The sequence below is a fragment of the Opisthocomus hoazin genome, chromosome 25, assembly GCF_030867145.1.
Source record: "Opisthocomus hoazin isolate bOpiHoa1 chromosome 25, bOpiHoa1.hap1, whole genome shotgun sequence".
In the NCBI taxonomy this organism is placed as follows: Eukaryota; Metazoa; Chordata; class Aves; order Opisthocomiformes; family Opisthocomidae; genus Opisthocomus; species Opisthocomus hoazin.
In genome coordinates this window covers 6,037,161-6,051,021 of record NC_134438.1, presented here as the reverse complement: position 1 = coordinate 6,051,021, position 13,861 = coordinate 6,037,161, and the positions used below count along the sequence as shown (strand labels likewise).

The 13,861-nt window shown below is 53.8% G+C and overlaps 1 protein-coding gene across 3 annotated transcripts in view; it reads left to right on the top strand.

Moving 5' to 3' along the window:
• The first annotated feature begins 3,854 nt into the window (after window positions 1-3,854).
• LOC104328232 (potassium voltage-gated channel subfamily A member 3) overlaps window positions 3,855-13,861 on the top strand; it is a 57,599-nt gene continuing 47,592 nt past the window's right edge. For 2 of the 3 annotated variants that reach the window (XM_075442830.1, XM_075442828.1), the window contains exon 1: window positions 3,855-7,370. In XM_075442830.1, the coding sequence (XP_075298945.1) occupies window positions 3,996-5,750 (1,755 nt within the window). In that variant the 5' untranslated portion in view covers window positions 3,855-3,995 and the 3' untranslated portion in view covers window positions 5,751-7,370. Of the gene's footprint in view, window positions 7,371-11,385; window positions 11,441-13,861 lie in introns of those variants that run through there. The other variant, XM_075442829.1, reaches the window with a different exon arrangement.

Sequence of the window (13,861 nt, the reverse complement as noted above, 5' to 3'; positions counted from 1 at the left end):
AGTTGGGGCTTTGCGCGTTCCCCACTGTGGGAGGAGAGACAATACATTTACAGTGCATTAAGGTATTATTGTAACAGCGTTTGCGCTGAAAGGTTTCTGATCCTCCGAAATAAAGAATAGCAGATTTGTCCCAGATTTATCAATGGAGGCAGAGCTCCCATTCAAACGCAAGAGAGGGGAGAGCCCAGGGAGGGGAGAGTGGCGAGGTCCCGCTCGCTGCAGCAGCCGGGATGGCTGCCGTACAGCTCTGCCCAGCTGCCTGGTGCTAACGGGGGACAAGGGGGGGTTTGGTGGGAGGAGGACAACCCCAAAAGGCTGTTTGAGAGGCGACGGCATTCAGCAAGAGGAGGCAAAATTTCCAGGTGGGAGCAGGGTGCAAAGGCAGCCCCATGCCCAGGAATAGCTGAGGGTCAGGGTGAAGGTCCTGAGATGTTTTGTGCAGCCCGTGTCCCCTTGGGGAGGGGTGCTAGGGGGCTTCCCCTCCTGGTCTGGCTTTGGCTCTGGGAGGGGGGAAGCTGCGTGTCCCCTCTGCTTGGAAATCCTCCCTGAGAAGGCAATTAAAGGAGGAAAAGAGTGATGTTTGCTCTGCTGCTTTGTAGAAACTGCATCTGATGTTATAGGTCAGCCTGTAGATCATTGCACAGGGGGATTTCTTAAATGGCCATTAGGAATAAAATTAAATTTGTCGAGACCAGATGCAGCAGAAGAGCTGGCTGAAAAAGCGGGGAGAAACTTGCAGAGGGAGGACTGGGACATCTTGCATCAGACAGAGAAGCCACAGCCTTGAGGAGCAGGTTTGATGCTGCACCGAGCTCCGCGGGAAAGAGGAACATGAGGAAGAACTTCCCTCTGAGGGTGACGGAGCACTGGAACAGGCTGCCCAGGGAGGCTGTGGAGTCTCTTTCTCTGGAGATATTCAAGACCCGCCTGGTCAAGGTCATGTGCAGCCTGCTCTGGGTGACCCACAGAGGTCCCTTACAATCCCGAACATTCTGTGAAAGCACTGGCCGGGTCGGACATCGCGGAGTTGTCCCTTCCCCTGGGCTATATTCCCCTGCCTCCGCCCTTGTGCTCAGACCTCCTGGTTTTGGGATGTGACCTAGGCCACCTCTGTCACCGCTTGACAAACCCAGGGCTTGGTGCAGTGCCTGTATGCAAACCCCTCCGGGGAACACGTGCAGGGCTGGTGGTGGCTGATGCCAAGCAGGAGGTGATGCTGTTGCCGCGTCCCCGATGCTGAACCAAACTTCGGCTGGGGACCCCGCGAGAAGGAAGGAGGCTTTGCCAGGGAGGAGGTGACCTGCCCCTCCGGCCGCTCGCTGCCTGCAGCGATGCTGCTTGCCTGACACAGCTTAATTGGCTTTGATAGGATTACGGGGAAGCAGTGGAGGAGCAAACAGGGCCTGGAGGCCACGCAATGCCTGGCGCTGCCGGGCTGTACCCCCAGAGAAATCCCCCGAGCCAGCTTGATGCCAGCTGAAAGCCAGCCAGAGCTTAGGGGTTAATGTCTGCTGCTGTGTTGCCCATAATGGGGGGTAACAGCTTCATCCTCCTCCTGGTTTGAAGAGAAAGGCTTTTGCTAGCAGCATCCCAGAGGTCTGTGGCGTTCTCAATAATTTCCGAAGAGTTTGCCCCTGACTGAGATCCAGAGTAAACTATTGCAATTATGGAAGTGATGCCGTGTTGCCTCAAGCCTTTTGTCATCAATAAATGTTTATGGTTTAAGGCAGCCTTGTTTGTTTGCCTTAGACCAGATGACAGTGATTTATTGGCAGACATCCTAGCAGAGGAAAGAGATGAGCCAGACAAGTCTTGAAGTGCTACGCACGTGTATGTGGTGAGATGATGGTTATTTCATGACCATGAAACCTGTGGAAAATAGAGCCTCAAACTTGGACGTGAACTGTTGTTTCCAGGAATTTTTCTCAACCTACAAGCAACGTGGGCAGCTCAAGGGTTAATGAGGCTCCAGGGCTCTGCTTCCTGCTTTATCTGGGGTTTGGGATGGCTGGGAGATGCTGTGTGTTGGAAAGGAGGAGTGGATGCTCGTGCTGGGGGCATGTCGCTGATGGGTGCTGTTAGTTGCTGTAGGGGTGATGGGGGAGCAAGACAAAGGACCCTTGCCCCAATTCCTTGTCCCAGGAGGTCTGCAGCTTCAAGCAAAATGGGGCTCAAAAGTGTGGCTTAAAGCTAAGGATGGAGGTGGCAACAAGGAACACGTGTCGGAGTCTGGAGCAAGGTGACATCACCCGGAGGCGAGTGTCCCTGCATGTGATTGCAGGTGAATGTCTTCCAACGGGCTCGGCGAGCTTTACTGCTGGTCTGAAAAACCCAGGGCTGGCCATGCCGGCGCTGGGAGGTTGGTGGAGATGGAGGCAGAGTAGGCAGCTCACCTGAAGGCTGCGTTGGGTTAGATCCCACAGCCAGGTCCACCTTTTCATCCACAGAACCTCCCTGAGGCTCATTCTTCCAGGAAACCCCCCTGATTCCCAGGGGCAGAGGGCTTTCTCCCCTCTGTCAGCAAAGAGGAAGGTAGGCTCGGCTCTCTCAGACCTCATCCATGCTGTTAATCTGCCATTTGAATTCCGGAGTCAGCTCTCACACCAATATTTATTGTTGTTTTCCCCCTTAGGTTTGTGTATTTTGTACAGCTTGTTTCCAATTTCAAGTATAAATAAGTTTGATCTTTTCATCTGTTTTTCTCCCTACCTTCTGGAGACTGTGCTGGTTAAAAATAACCACGGCGATGAGCTAAAGCGGGGCTGGTGGGGGGGTTTTAACCTCTGTCGTGGTGGGACCACCCGGCCAGTGTGGGAACGGCAGCGTGGTCGCCCTCCTCGCCTCCCCCCAGCCCTCGTGGTCGGGCTCTTCCCAGCGCTGGGAACTCCCTGAATTGCCTAAACCCCGCTTGGCACGTGGCTGGGGATTTCAGTGCTTCTGCTGTTGGAGGGGGGGGAAAGGGGGACCCATGGAGGGGGCTGGGGGGAGAGGTGGGAGATCAGGAGTTGTCCCTGGTGCATGTCTCCTGGGGACGGAGCGTTTTCCAGTGCTGGGCTCCTGCAGAGCAGGCTTTCGCCTTCTAAAATTCCCTTTTGACCAAAATTGAAGTATTTGCATGAGAAGATTGATTGAAGGGAGAAAGAAAAAAACCCACAATTGAAGGCTTTTGGCTTTCTGGCAGGAAAGTCTGAAATGCCGATTTGGGTTGAGACGGACGCTGCCGTGATCGAGGGCTGGCTCAGCTCCGCTGCCCGTTGATTTTGCTGTGGGGATGTACACACACACACACACACACCCCCCCACACGCGTGCGCACGCGTGTGCACACAGACACACGCACACATTTTCTCTTCTATATAGGAAAAAACAAAGAAATCCCCAGTGCTTTAGCCGAAATGCTGATTCAAACCAACTGTTGGTGGCCCCGGCCGCCTCTGTCTGCTTTCCATTACCCACAGCCCCGCCGCGGCTCATGACGGTGACTTGAAACAAGCAGGCAAACCCCAAAATTAAGACTAAAAGCGACATTTTGCCTTCCCGGGGGAAGGGCAGAGAGAAACCCTCTTCCTAAGGCAGCGGTTCTGCCAGGAAAAAAGCTCTCCCCGCCCGCTCCCCTCCGAGCAGCAGAGGATGCTCCCCGGGAGGGTCCGTGTCGCGGGGTGGGGGGACGGCTGGGACCCCCAGCCCCCCCCGGGCTGGGGGGCTGGGGCAGAGGGGTCCGCAGCGGGCGGGGGGCTGCGGGGCAGGGCCGGGGGTGCCGGTGGGTGTCTCCGGGAGCGGTGACTGAGCGAGGCGGTGCCTGGGCTGGGGGCGGATTTTTTGAGAAGAGCCTCGGCTCTTCAGAGCAGCGGCAGCCGCCGGAGGAGTTGGGCGGCTGTTTCTCCCTTCTCCGCCCGGAGGAGGAGGAAGAAGAGGAAGAAGAGCAAGAAGAGGCTTGGGCTGCCGCCCCTCCGATCCTCCCCCCCCTCCCTTTTTCCCCTCCCGCCCCATACCTTTATGGACGAGCGCCGGAGCCTTCTCCACTCTCCGGCTGCGTCCTCTGCCAGCCGGCATCGCCCGGGCGACTCGACCAGCAGCCACCACAACCTGGGCTACACCGAGCAGCTGCCCCCCGCCGCCCCCCAGCCGGCCCCCGACCAAGAGGAGGAAGAGGGCGAAGAAGGGGAGGAAGGCAGCATGACCGTGGTGGGGAGCGGCGGCGGAGACCCTTTGCTGGAAGAGCCGCAGCATCCTCATCCTCTGCTCGGGGGGGACCGCTACGATCACCCCCCGACTGCGGCCGCCGTCCCCGCCGGCCAGCCCGCGGGCGGTGGGGAGCACGAGTGCTGCGAGCGGGTGGTGATCAACATCTCGGGGTTGCGGTTCGAGACCCAGCTGAAGACGCTGGCGCAGTTCCCCGACACGCTGCTGGGGGACCCACGGAAGAGGATGCGTTACTTCGACCCCCTCCGCAACGAGTATTTTTTCGACCGTAACCGTCCCAGCTTCGACGCCATCCTCTACTACTACCAGTCAGGTGGGCGCATTCGGCGACCCGTCAACGTCCCCATCGATATCTTCTCCGAGGAGATCCGCTTCTACCAGCTGGGGGAGGAGGCCATGGAGAAGTTTCGGGAGGATGAGGGTTTCATTCGAGAGGAGCAGCGGCCGCTTCCCGACAAGGAGTTTCAGCGCCAAGTGTGGCTTCTCTTCGAGTATCCTGAGAGCTCTGGGCCGGCCCGAGGCATTGCCATAGTCTCTGTCCTGGTCATCCTTATCTCTATTGTCATCTTCTGTCTGGAGACCCTGCCTGAATTCAGGGATGACCATGACTATGAAGGAACTGGAGGGACCTTCGGGACGGGTGGTGGTCCTCTCCCACCCGATGTCTTCACCAACTCCTCGGCCTCGGCCACTTCCATGGTGTCGTCCTTCACCGACCCTTTCTTTGTGGTGGAGACTTTGTGCATCATCTGGTTCTCCTTTGAGCTGCTGGTCCGCTTCTTTGCCTGCCCCAGCAAGGCCACCTTCTCCAAGAACATCATGAACATCATAGACATTGTGGCCATCATTCCCTACTTCATCACGCTGGGCACCGAGCTGGCTGAGAGGCAAGGCAACGGCCAGCAAGCCATGTCCTTAGCCATCCTTAGAGTCATCCGGCTGGTCAGGGTCTTCCGTATCTTCAAGCTCTCCCGGCACTCCAAGGGGCTGCAGATCCTGGGGCAGACCCTCAAGGCCAGCATGCGGGAACTGGGTTTGCTCATCTTCTTCCTCTTCATCGGCGTCATCCTCTTCTCCAGTGCCGTCTACTTCGCAGAAGCCGATGACCCCAGTTCAGGTTTCAGTAGCATCCCCGATGCCTTCTGGTGGGCAGTGGTGACCATGACCACGGTGGGCTATGGGGACATGCACCCCATCACCATTGGGGGCAAGATCGTGGGCTCTCTCTGTGCCATCGCAGGGGTGCTAACCATCGCCCTCCCCGTGCCTGTGATAGTCTCCAATTTCAACTATTTCTACCACCGGGAGACAGAAGGTGAGGAGCAAGCCCAATACCTGCACGTTGGGAGCTGCCAGCACCTCTCATCCAGCGAGGAGATGAGGAAGGCTCGCAGCAATTCCACCCTCAGCAAGTCCGAGTACATGGTGATTGAGGAAGGGGGAATCAACCACAGTGCATTCAAACAGGCTGCCTTTAAGACAGGCAACTGCACAACCACAAACAATCCCAACTGTGTGAACATCAAAAAGATCTTTACGGATGTTTAAAAAAGCGAAACCAAACGAACAGCAACAAAATCTGAGGATGCGGTAAAAAAATAATAATAACAATAATAATGCAAAGTGACTGTGTACTTGGTGTTGTGTGGAACATGCACCATCGTCGGTCTGTGTGTGCCCTCGTTTTTATACGTTTATTTTTTTAGATCCTTCCTTTCTAAAGATCAAAATAAAGGATTTAAAATTCTCCAGAGAAGAGGACGGCTAAAGGGTAAAGAGAAGGAGGATGAAGACAAAACACACTCACCGTCAAAACAGGTGTTTGTTCTGCAACGTGTTGCAGGGCTGCTTCTGTTTGCTTGTTTTTGGGGACCTCTTGCTTTGCTCCTGATTCCCCCCCCCCAGAGGCAGCGTGTAGCCGATTTCCCTTCCATCCCATAAGCTCACTTGCTGGATTAACAACCCTGGGTTGGGTGGGGAGACGAGGAAAACGTGTTGCAGAGCGTACTGGAAGGGGGTTGGGTGGAAATAACCGTTTCATTTTGCAGAGAGTCTCTGTTACCACATTGTTAAATGATGCTTAATATTGAAGCATGTGGTGTGCCGTTACAGGCACAGCACAGATTCCCTTTTCTCCCCCGTTAGATCAGTTATGAAATTCTAATCTGGTCAGAGATCGAGTGCAAGAAGTGCTGATTTAAATAGGAAAAAAATAAAAAAAGCAGCCCTTGTTTTCTATTCTCAGTTCCCTTCCCCTGTAGCCCTGCGGCATGATTTCATCCGATGTCCAATCTGTGGCCGTGCGGCGGGTCTGTGTGCGGGGAGGAGGGAGGCGAAAGGCGAGATGGAACGGTTTCAGGAGCCGACTGCGCGGGGAGCGGTGCCGGCGTGGAGCGGGGCATGTGGGCTCCGTGACAGGCTCCTCGCCGTGGCTGTGCAGCCTCAAACCCACCCAGCTGGAGACAAAGGGATGCTTCCTCCGTTTTTTTTGCAATGCGTTTGGGAGAGATGCAGCCGCTTATCATCGCAAGAAGATTAAAGTGGCGAACACGCCTTCCAGCGGAAGTCACTAATTCGGACAGGAGCGATGCAGTTGCCATGGCGACCCTGGTTTCCTGGGAAACCCCCAAAGGTTGTCATGGCATCCCTTCTCCCATCCCCCTTGGTCCCTTGCTCTTCCCACAAAAAACCTTTCCAGATGGTTCCAGCCCCGCCATCCCGCGGGACACCGTGGCTCTGCCCGGCTGTGTGACCCCATCCCGGCACCCCCTTCCCAGGCCACGTCTCCCCCACGGCTTCCCCCGTGCCGAATTAAGCGCCCGTAGGCAATAAGCACACCACAAATCCACCTCTCCCTCGCAGAGGAGCTCACACCTCGGCAGTGGAATTTGGGGATGGAGTCTCTCATCCTGCAGACACGAGTGCCCGCTCCGCCAAGACTGACTGTGTGCTGCACGAAGCCCGATGTTTTCCCCTAAACCCCGTGCGAAATGGCACTGAGCAGCCAGCGGGAAAGCTCGGCTGAGAAACCTCGGCAGCTTTTTCAAACAAGAGGGACAGATCTATAAAGAGTGGGATTGAAAAGTAACCAAAACCCCACCGGGGAAAACACACCGGCTTCATCTTTACGTTGTGCACCAGGGGCCACAGGACATCTGATGGGATCAGGTGAGCTTTGCACGGAGTAGGGTTTAATGCGTCATAAGGTAATGTTGCTTTTTTGGGGGACCAGCCTCGTGTTTTGTGCTTCTTAGTTTTATTTTTCAGCTTAGCCTGCTGCTCTCTGGTATTTTTGTGCACGTTAGGTACGGTGGGACAACATCCTATAGCTCCTCTGCTTATATTTGCTTTTCACTTTGCTTTTTAGTGCTATGCATAGGAGGAAAACCCTGCTGCTTTTCTGCAGCTGGATTTCTTCAGTTCTGTGCTAAAAAGGTTATTTGCAGCGGTTTAATGCTTCGGTCTGACCCCTGCCATCAAAGCAGGCTGAAGGCAGGGCCTGGCTGCTCAGCTCGAGTGCCTTGGCTCCAGCTCTGCTCTGTTTTGCTGGGTTTTGGGTTAAATAAAACCAGATTCCTTCAAAGTAGTGAACTGCCCAGGGATGCTGTTCGATACCTCCCATGACAAAGAGAGATTTGATCCCAACCTGCCCGAGTCGCACCTTTCCCAAGGCTGTGGGAAGGGGGATTTGTCCTGAGAGATGCTGGCCATGCTGAAATCGGAGTTTGGTTGGGATTTTACCGGGACTTAAAAGAATCAGGACAGTTTGTAACACTCTCCCTTAGCCTTGCCTCAGCCCCAGTTAATAAAACCCTTATAACCAAGAAAAACATTGGAGCAGCTCCTCAGCTAATGGTGTGTGACAGCTGCATTGGAGCTCCTGTAGTTCCACCAGCTGAGGATCTCACAAGTGATCTTTGTTAGGGAGATGCTCTGGAGCATGGAGAGAGGCAACAAACCTGGGATCCCTTGTCTGGGATAATTGGGAACACACCAGTGCACTGTTTCCCCATGCTGAAATGTCATTTCTACCTACGAGCTCTCACTTTTTGCAGTTATTAAAGCTTTGCCCCACGCCTATTACTAAAAGGAGGATTTGAGTTTAAAAGCAGGGGAAACAGCCCTGCTCAGAGAGTTTCCAGATGAGTTTTGTGTCTGCCTTTTCTCCGTGGCAGCTGCAAGGGGTACGGAAACCACATGTTCTCCTGGAAATGGCACAGTACCATTTTCGGTTTCTCTGCCATCTGAAAGAAGCAGAAACCTTGCAGGTTGTTACTTTGCTTTCCTGACTACTCCCTGCCTTATTTTGTAGGGGCAGAATAGTTTAAAATGGATTTTTTTGCCAGTAAAAGGTGCTGTGTGGGAGAGGTGGCAAGGAAGCCACTTCATCCACCGGAGTAAAAGGCAGCTTTGCTCCGGTACCGAATGGTATCGCTGCGAAATGTAAAAGCACTGCTGCTCTGTCTTTAAGATATGTGGAAAAAAGGGGATATCCTTTCAGTGCTCTGCCCCGTTTCTGTCTGCCTCTTCCCTCGGAGCTGTCTCGTCAGGTACCGTTCAGCACGATGAATGCTTTCTGTTGCTGCACGGTCTGACGGCTTCTCTGAAACTGGCTGCCGCGTGCGTCGTGCCAGGAATTGGAGAGATCGCTGAGAGATTGCTCTCTTTGCAGCCAGCTGCTGATTTAACTTTGCTCTCTTGCGATGTGCCTCCTGTCAGGACTTAGGACTGCTCTGACAGTCACTCGGGAGTTAAAGATGAGCCTCAGCCTGTGCAGCGTGTCGGACTTGGCTGGTTCTAATGTGCTTAGAGGGGCAGCATTAGGAGATTAGTGTTAGCGGAGCTGCCTGCCTGCTGTCTGGCAGCCTGCTGCAAAGCCTTCCCAAGGCAAGGCGAAGGGCTTGCCTAGACCCAGCTTATTGCATTAAATGGGGGAAAGTGTCTACCGAAAGCTGCTCCTGACATTTAAGATCGCACCGAAAGCAAGCAGGGGAAAGGCTGTGTGCCTAGGCAGTCCCTGGCGTGGACTCCCCAGCTTGTTGTCTGCATGTGCAGCACAGCAGGGATGCTCTCCGAAATGTCCTCCTCCTCCTTTGTCCTTCGTACCTGTCATCTGAGAGATGAAATGACACTGCTGGCACCAAAGGACGGGAGCAGGGATGGGAGCAGGCAGCTCCCACCCCAGGGACACAGCCCTGGGAGGCCACAGCTGCCTCCCCAGCTGCTTTATGTATTCAGTTTCTACAGGGGCTCTGGGTGATAGAGAGCCTTGTACAGCCTCCTACCTCCTTTCTCAGGCTCCTTTCCCTCTGCCCATATTTTAGGACCTGTTCCCTTCCCCTGTTTAAGCTCTGGATGCCACCTTGAAACAGGGCCAGGTGCATCCTTGGTCCCTTGCATCCAGGGGACACGCAGCCACCCCAGCCCTGGCCCCTCCACTCGGTACTTTGACACCGTCACATTTTTCTCCTGCTTATATGCCCTTTTTTTGTGTGTATTTGCAGGCCTGAACTCTTCTAAAAAGATTCTGTTGTTGTGTTGTTGTTCTGCACCACAATAGATGCCCTCCAGGTGCTTGGGGTGGCCAGAGGAGCAGAGCAGTATCCATCCCACCCCACGTGTGCACACAAACAGGGGCTGGAGATATCTCTTTCCTCCGGGAGGGTTAAATTTCTTCCTGGGCAATTGTTCCATCACTTAACAAAAGAAGTTGGGTTTTGGTTTTAATCCCCAGTTTACGGACAGTTAAGTGGAGGCAAAGGGCGGAGAAGCGGCTTCCCCAGCAGAAGGGAAGGAGCCATCCAGAGCGAAGGGGTCTCTCCTGGCAGAGCTGTAGTGCGGGGAAAGGGTCTCTTGCAGCCGTTGGTGTGTACGGGGAGCGTTCTGCGTGAAATCTGTTTAATTGTGTAGTTTGGAGCCCTCTTTCTGCCAAGCTTTTAAAATATACATATCTTGGTGAGAGCACATGGAGGCTCCCATCGCAGCCTGATGGAAGGCAGGGCCTTTTTTTTTTTTCCATTCTTAAATTCTTTAACAAGTGATCTCGGGGTAGGCTGCAAACCTGTGAGTGCAAACAGACAAACAGGATTTAAATGCGACTCATTTTGCCCTTTGGTCTCAATTGCTGTGTACCGGGAAGGAGACCTCGGAGCACCGCCATCCTTGTGCAGAGGCAGTCGCACGGGTGCAGGGAACCAGGGACTTTCTGGACATTACAGGATGCTTTGGGCAGGGCAGTATCCTATGAATTGTCTCCTCCGCTGCTACGGAGCCGGTACTGCTCTTCTGCATCCTTCCCCGCTATGGGTCCACACCCATAGTCCCAACAGGGTGCTTGGGTCGACTTTGGGTGTTGACATTTTGGGGTTGTTTTGGGGTGGGTGCCGTGAGGTGCCTCATCCTGGTTGGGAATCGCTTCTCTGAGAGTCGGAGGGTTTTGGCTTCGTTTTGGGGGTGGTAATAGAGGGTTTTCTTAGGGCACAGGTAAGCCTGGCGTGGGGAGGGGCTTACAGCCCTGCTGTAGGGCAGAACTGTCCCACGTCGGGGGCACGTTCGCTGCAGGGGGAGCCCTGGAGAGCAGCCCCAGCCCTGTCTCCGCAGCATCTGGCTCTTGCCCCAGCCGAAGGTCTCCTGGCTCCGCTGTGGTTGAGCCCAGGATACAATCAAGACCTTTTACTCCCGCACTTGGCTTCCCGGACAGGAAAGTGAGTAATGGTGTCTCTGTCAAAGCAATACTCATCCCACCCGATGGGACGCGTGTTTGCTGCTTTGCGCTGGGAAGGCGTCAGGGCTCCTGCATTTTGTCACCCAGCGAATCCCATTTTTTGCTCATGAGAGCTGTCCTCCGTGCAGCAGAGGGATGTGTGCGGGGTCCCACGCTGCCCTTGTACCTGGAGCCCTTTTATCCCCGCTACTGGCAAAACTCAGCCAACAATGCTCTGAGAAAATCCCCTATGAGCTTTTTCTTCCACGAACAAGGCACTGCTTGATGAGACCACCAAGTTTCAGGGTCCGTCTGTGTCTCATCACCGCTCAGAGCGGGAATTTTCGGCGCTGAGGATGCTCCGCAGCAGGGCAGGAAACCTCCACGCACGAACCTCCCTGCAGGGCACCATCAGTTTGCTCCTTCTTATGAACCAGGACATGCTCAAGTAAATTAAAGCCTGTCTGCTCTCTCATTCAGCTTGTCACTCGGGTTAAGAGTAGCTGAAGTGCTTCCCGATCGCCGGTCTTCCCCCGTTCATAACAGGAATAGTCTGTACCCGGCCATGCTGCACGTTCATACGAAGACCCTCGGCTCGGTGATGCAGACGGCAGCACGCACTGCCAGGTTTGGTTAGAAATGATTCATTTCCTTAAGACTTGTAATTCAGACACTTTTCTGAGCATGTTTAAGCTCTGTCACGTCTGGTGCTTTCCTACAGTTGTTGCGCTTCATTTTTAGCATCTTTAACACATACTGGGTGGGAAGACTTGGTTTGGATGCATGGCTTGCACAACTAGATTAGCCAGTGGCTATCTCTGCCTGGCTGGCAAGGATGCAGAGTGCAGTCAGTTTTATTTTGATGCTGACCAGCACCAGCTGCTTTGCTTTGCTTCCTCCGAAGCACCGTCATGGATAGATACGGAAAATCCTTTGGGGTTGTGTCATGGTTTGCTCAGTGGCGGAAGCACCGAGGGCTCAGCCTTGGTGGGGGGAGCGGGGCTGCTGGCAGCAGGGTTCGTGCTCGGGGTCTGGCTCTCACGGGAAGCTAAAGATTGCAATGGAGCATGGACAGGATGAACCCTCACTTTGCAAAGCCCTTTTTGCCTTTGCAGAAAGATGTGTTTGCTGTCAGGTGCGCTGGTTGCGATACAGGAGCCGAGTGCAATGCAGGGTGGTGGGTGATGCTGTGCTGCTCGGAGGCATTCGGGCGTGGAGTGGGTCCGTGACACCGTGCATCCCTGCGCCCCGGGCCTGGAGGGGGGGAGCACTGTGGCGTTTGCTGGGTGTCTGCTGACGGTCTGCTGGGTGTCTGCTGACGGTCTGCTGGGTGTCTGCTGACGGTCTGCTGGGTGGCTTTGGGCAGGTCAGCTCCTCCGGGCCTGAATTTCCCCATCTGTCAATGACACGGAGCAGCTTCATGAAGTGTTTGCAGTGAAACACATTGTGGGAGGAAGAGGCAGTTTTGAAACACAGAGCAAGAAGTAAAGAATCCTCCAGAGGCTGTATGGCATTCAGCTTTCCTGAGGCTTGCAGAGTGTCAGACCCTCCCCTCGGTACCCCGTTAATTGCCATGATTTCCCCTGGCTGGAGGGAAGCCCAGGGTTTCACCCAGCTTCCTCGGGGATGCCAGCTCTGCCCTGCGGCTCCCCTTCCCATAACCATCCTCCTCTCCTCCGGTTTCTTCACTCTGCGTCTTTACACTTGCTTTTCCATCCTTACAGCTTGTTTCTCCTGAAATCTTTGTGCGTTTATAATCGAAATCCTCTTCTTCCTCCTCGCTGGTCTCTGCTTGCAGCTGCCACTTTGCGCCTTGGTAACGATTCGAACCTCAGGCTGTTGCAGCAAGTCAAAAACGAGATATAAGAAGTTTGGGCTTAAAATGAACCTGCCTGCTGCAAATGTGAGCTTGCAGAAGGGATGTGAAAGGAGTTTGCTGTGAGCCGGGTGTAGCACAGCAGGATAGAAGGGTTTCCTACCTCCGCGAGTGCATCGGTGGATGCCAGCACCCAGCGCTCGTGCTTTACCCTTCGGGTGCCTGAATCATGTTTTACACTTCAGAAATCTCCAAATTAAAGAATGAAATCTTTCTGCTGCATCTGAAACAAGCCTGGGCTCTTCTCTCCTGGGGCTGGAAACCTTTCAGCAAGGTCTGTCCCATCCTGGTTGCAAAATGCTCTGAGAAAGCAAAGCAAGCACAAGGAGACACAAACCAGTGAATGCGACCTGGGTTCAGCTGGTTTTCCAGCTTGTGAGATCTCCTGGGAATTGGCTTTATTGCTCCATTTTCTTAACCAAGCTGTCATGCAGCTCCCTCAGAGGACAGAATTACACAAGCATTTACCTTTATCAGTCAAATGTGGAAGTCAGTGAGAAGAGATATCAAGTTAATATGGTAGGATCTGTTTTCCCTAACCCTGCATTGATTTGCATCAATTATATCTTCCTTTTTAATTCTGTATTAAGACTCTCAGCCGTTCCAGCATATTGTCTGGGATCAGCGACAGATGGCCAGACCCATCATTTTTGCAGGTCACTTTGTTTATCCCTTAAGAAGCTGGCCCAAGAGGAGCTATTTTCCATTCCTCTGGATTTTCACCAGGTCCAGGGCTCAAGAGATGCTCAATACTTGCAGTCTCACAAGCTGCTTCGCCAGATCCGAGTGCTGGGATACAAGTTATTTGGCTTGACCCTTTTAAAAACATCTAATTTTTGTGGCTGCTGTTTAATATCCTCTGTTTCTCTTGGAGCAGAGGGGATTTCATCACCCCCGTATGATGGGAAGACATCTGGATCCCTTTAGGAGTCGGAGCAGCAGTATCTCCTGAATGCTTCTGACTTCTCACTCCCACTGCTTTTCTTGCTGTATTCGGTGAAATAACGTCATCGTTAGGCTGAGGATTTGGAGTTTCTTTCTACAAGGGCAAGGACAAAGCCTGAAAAGGCACCAGGGTAC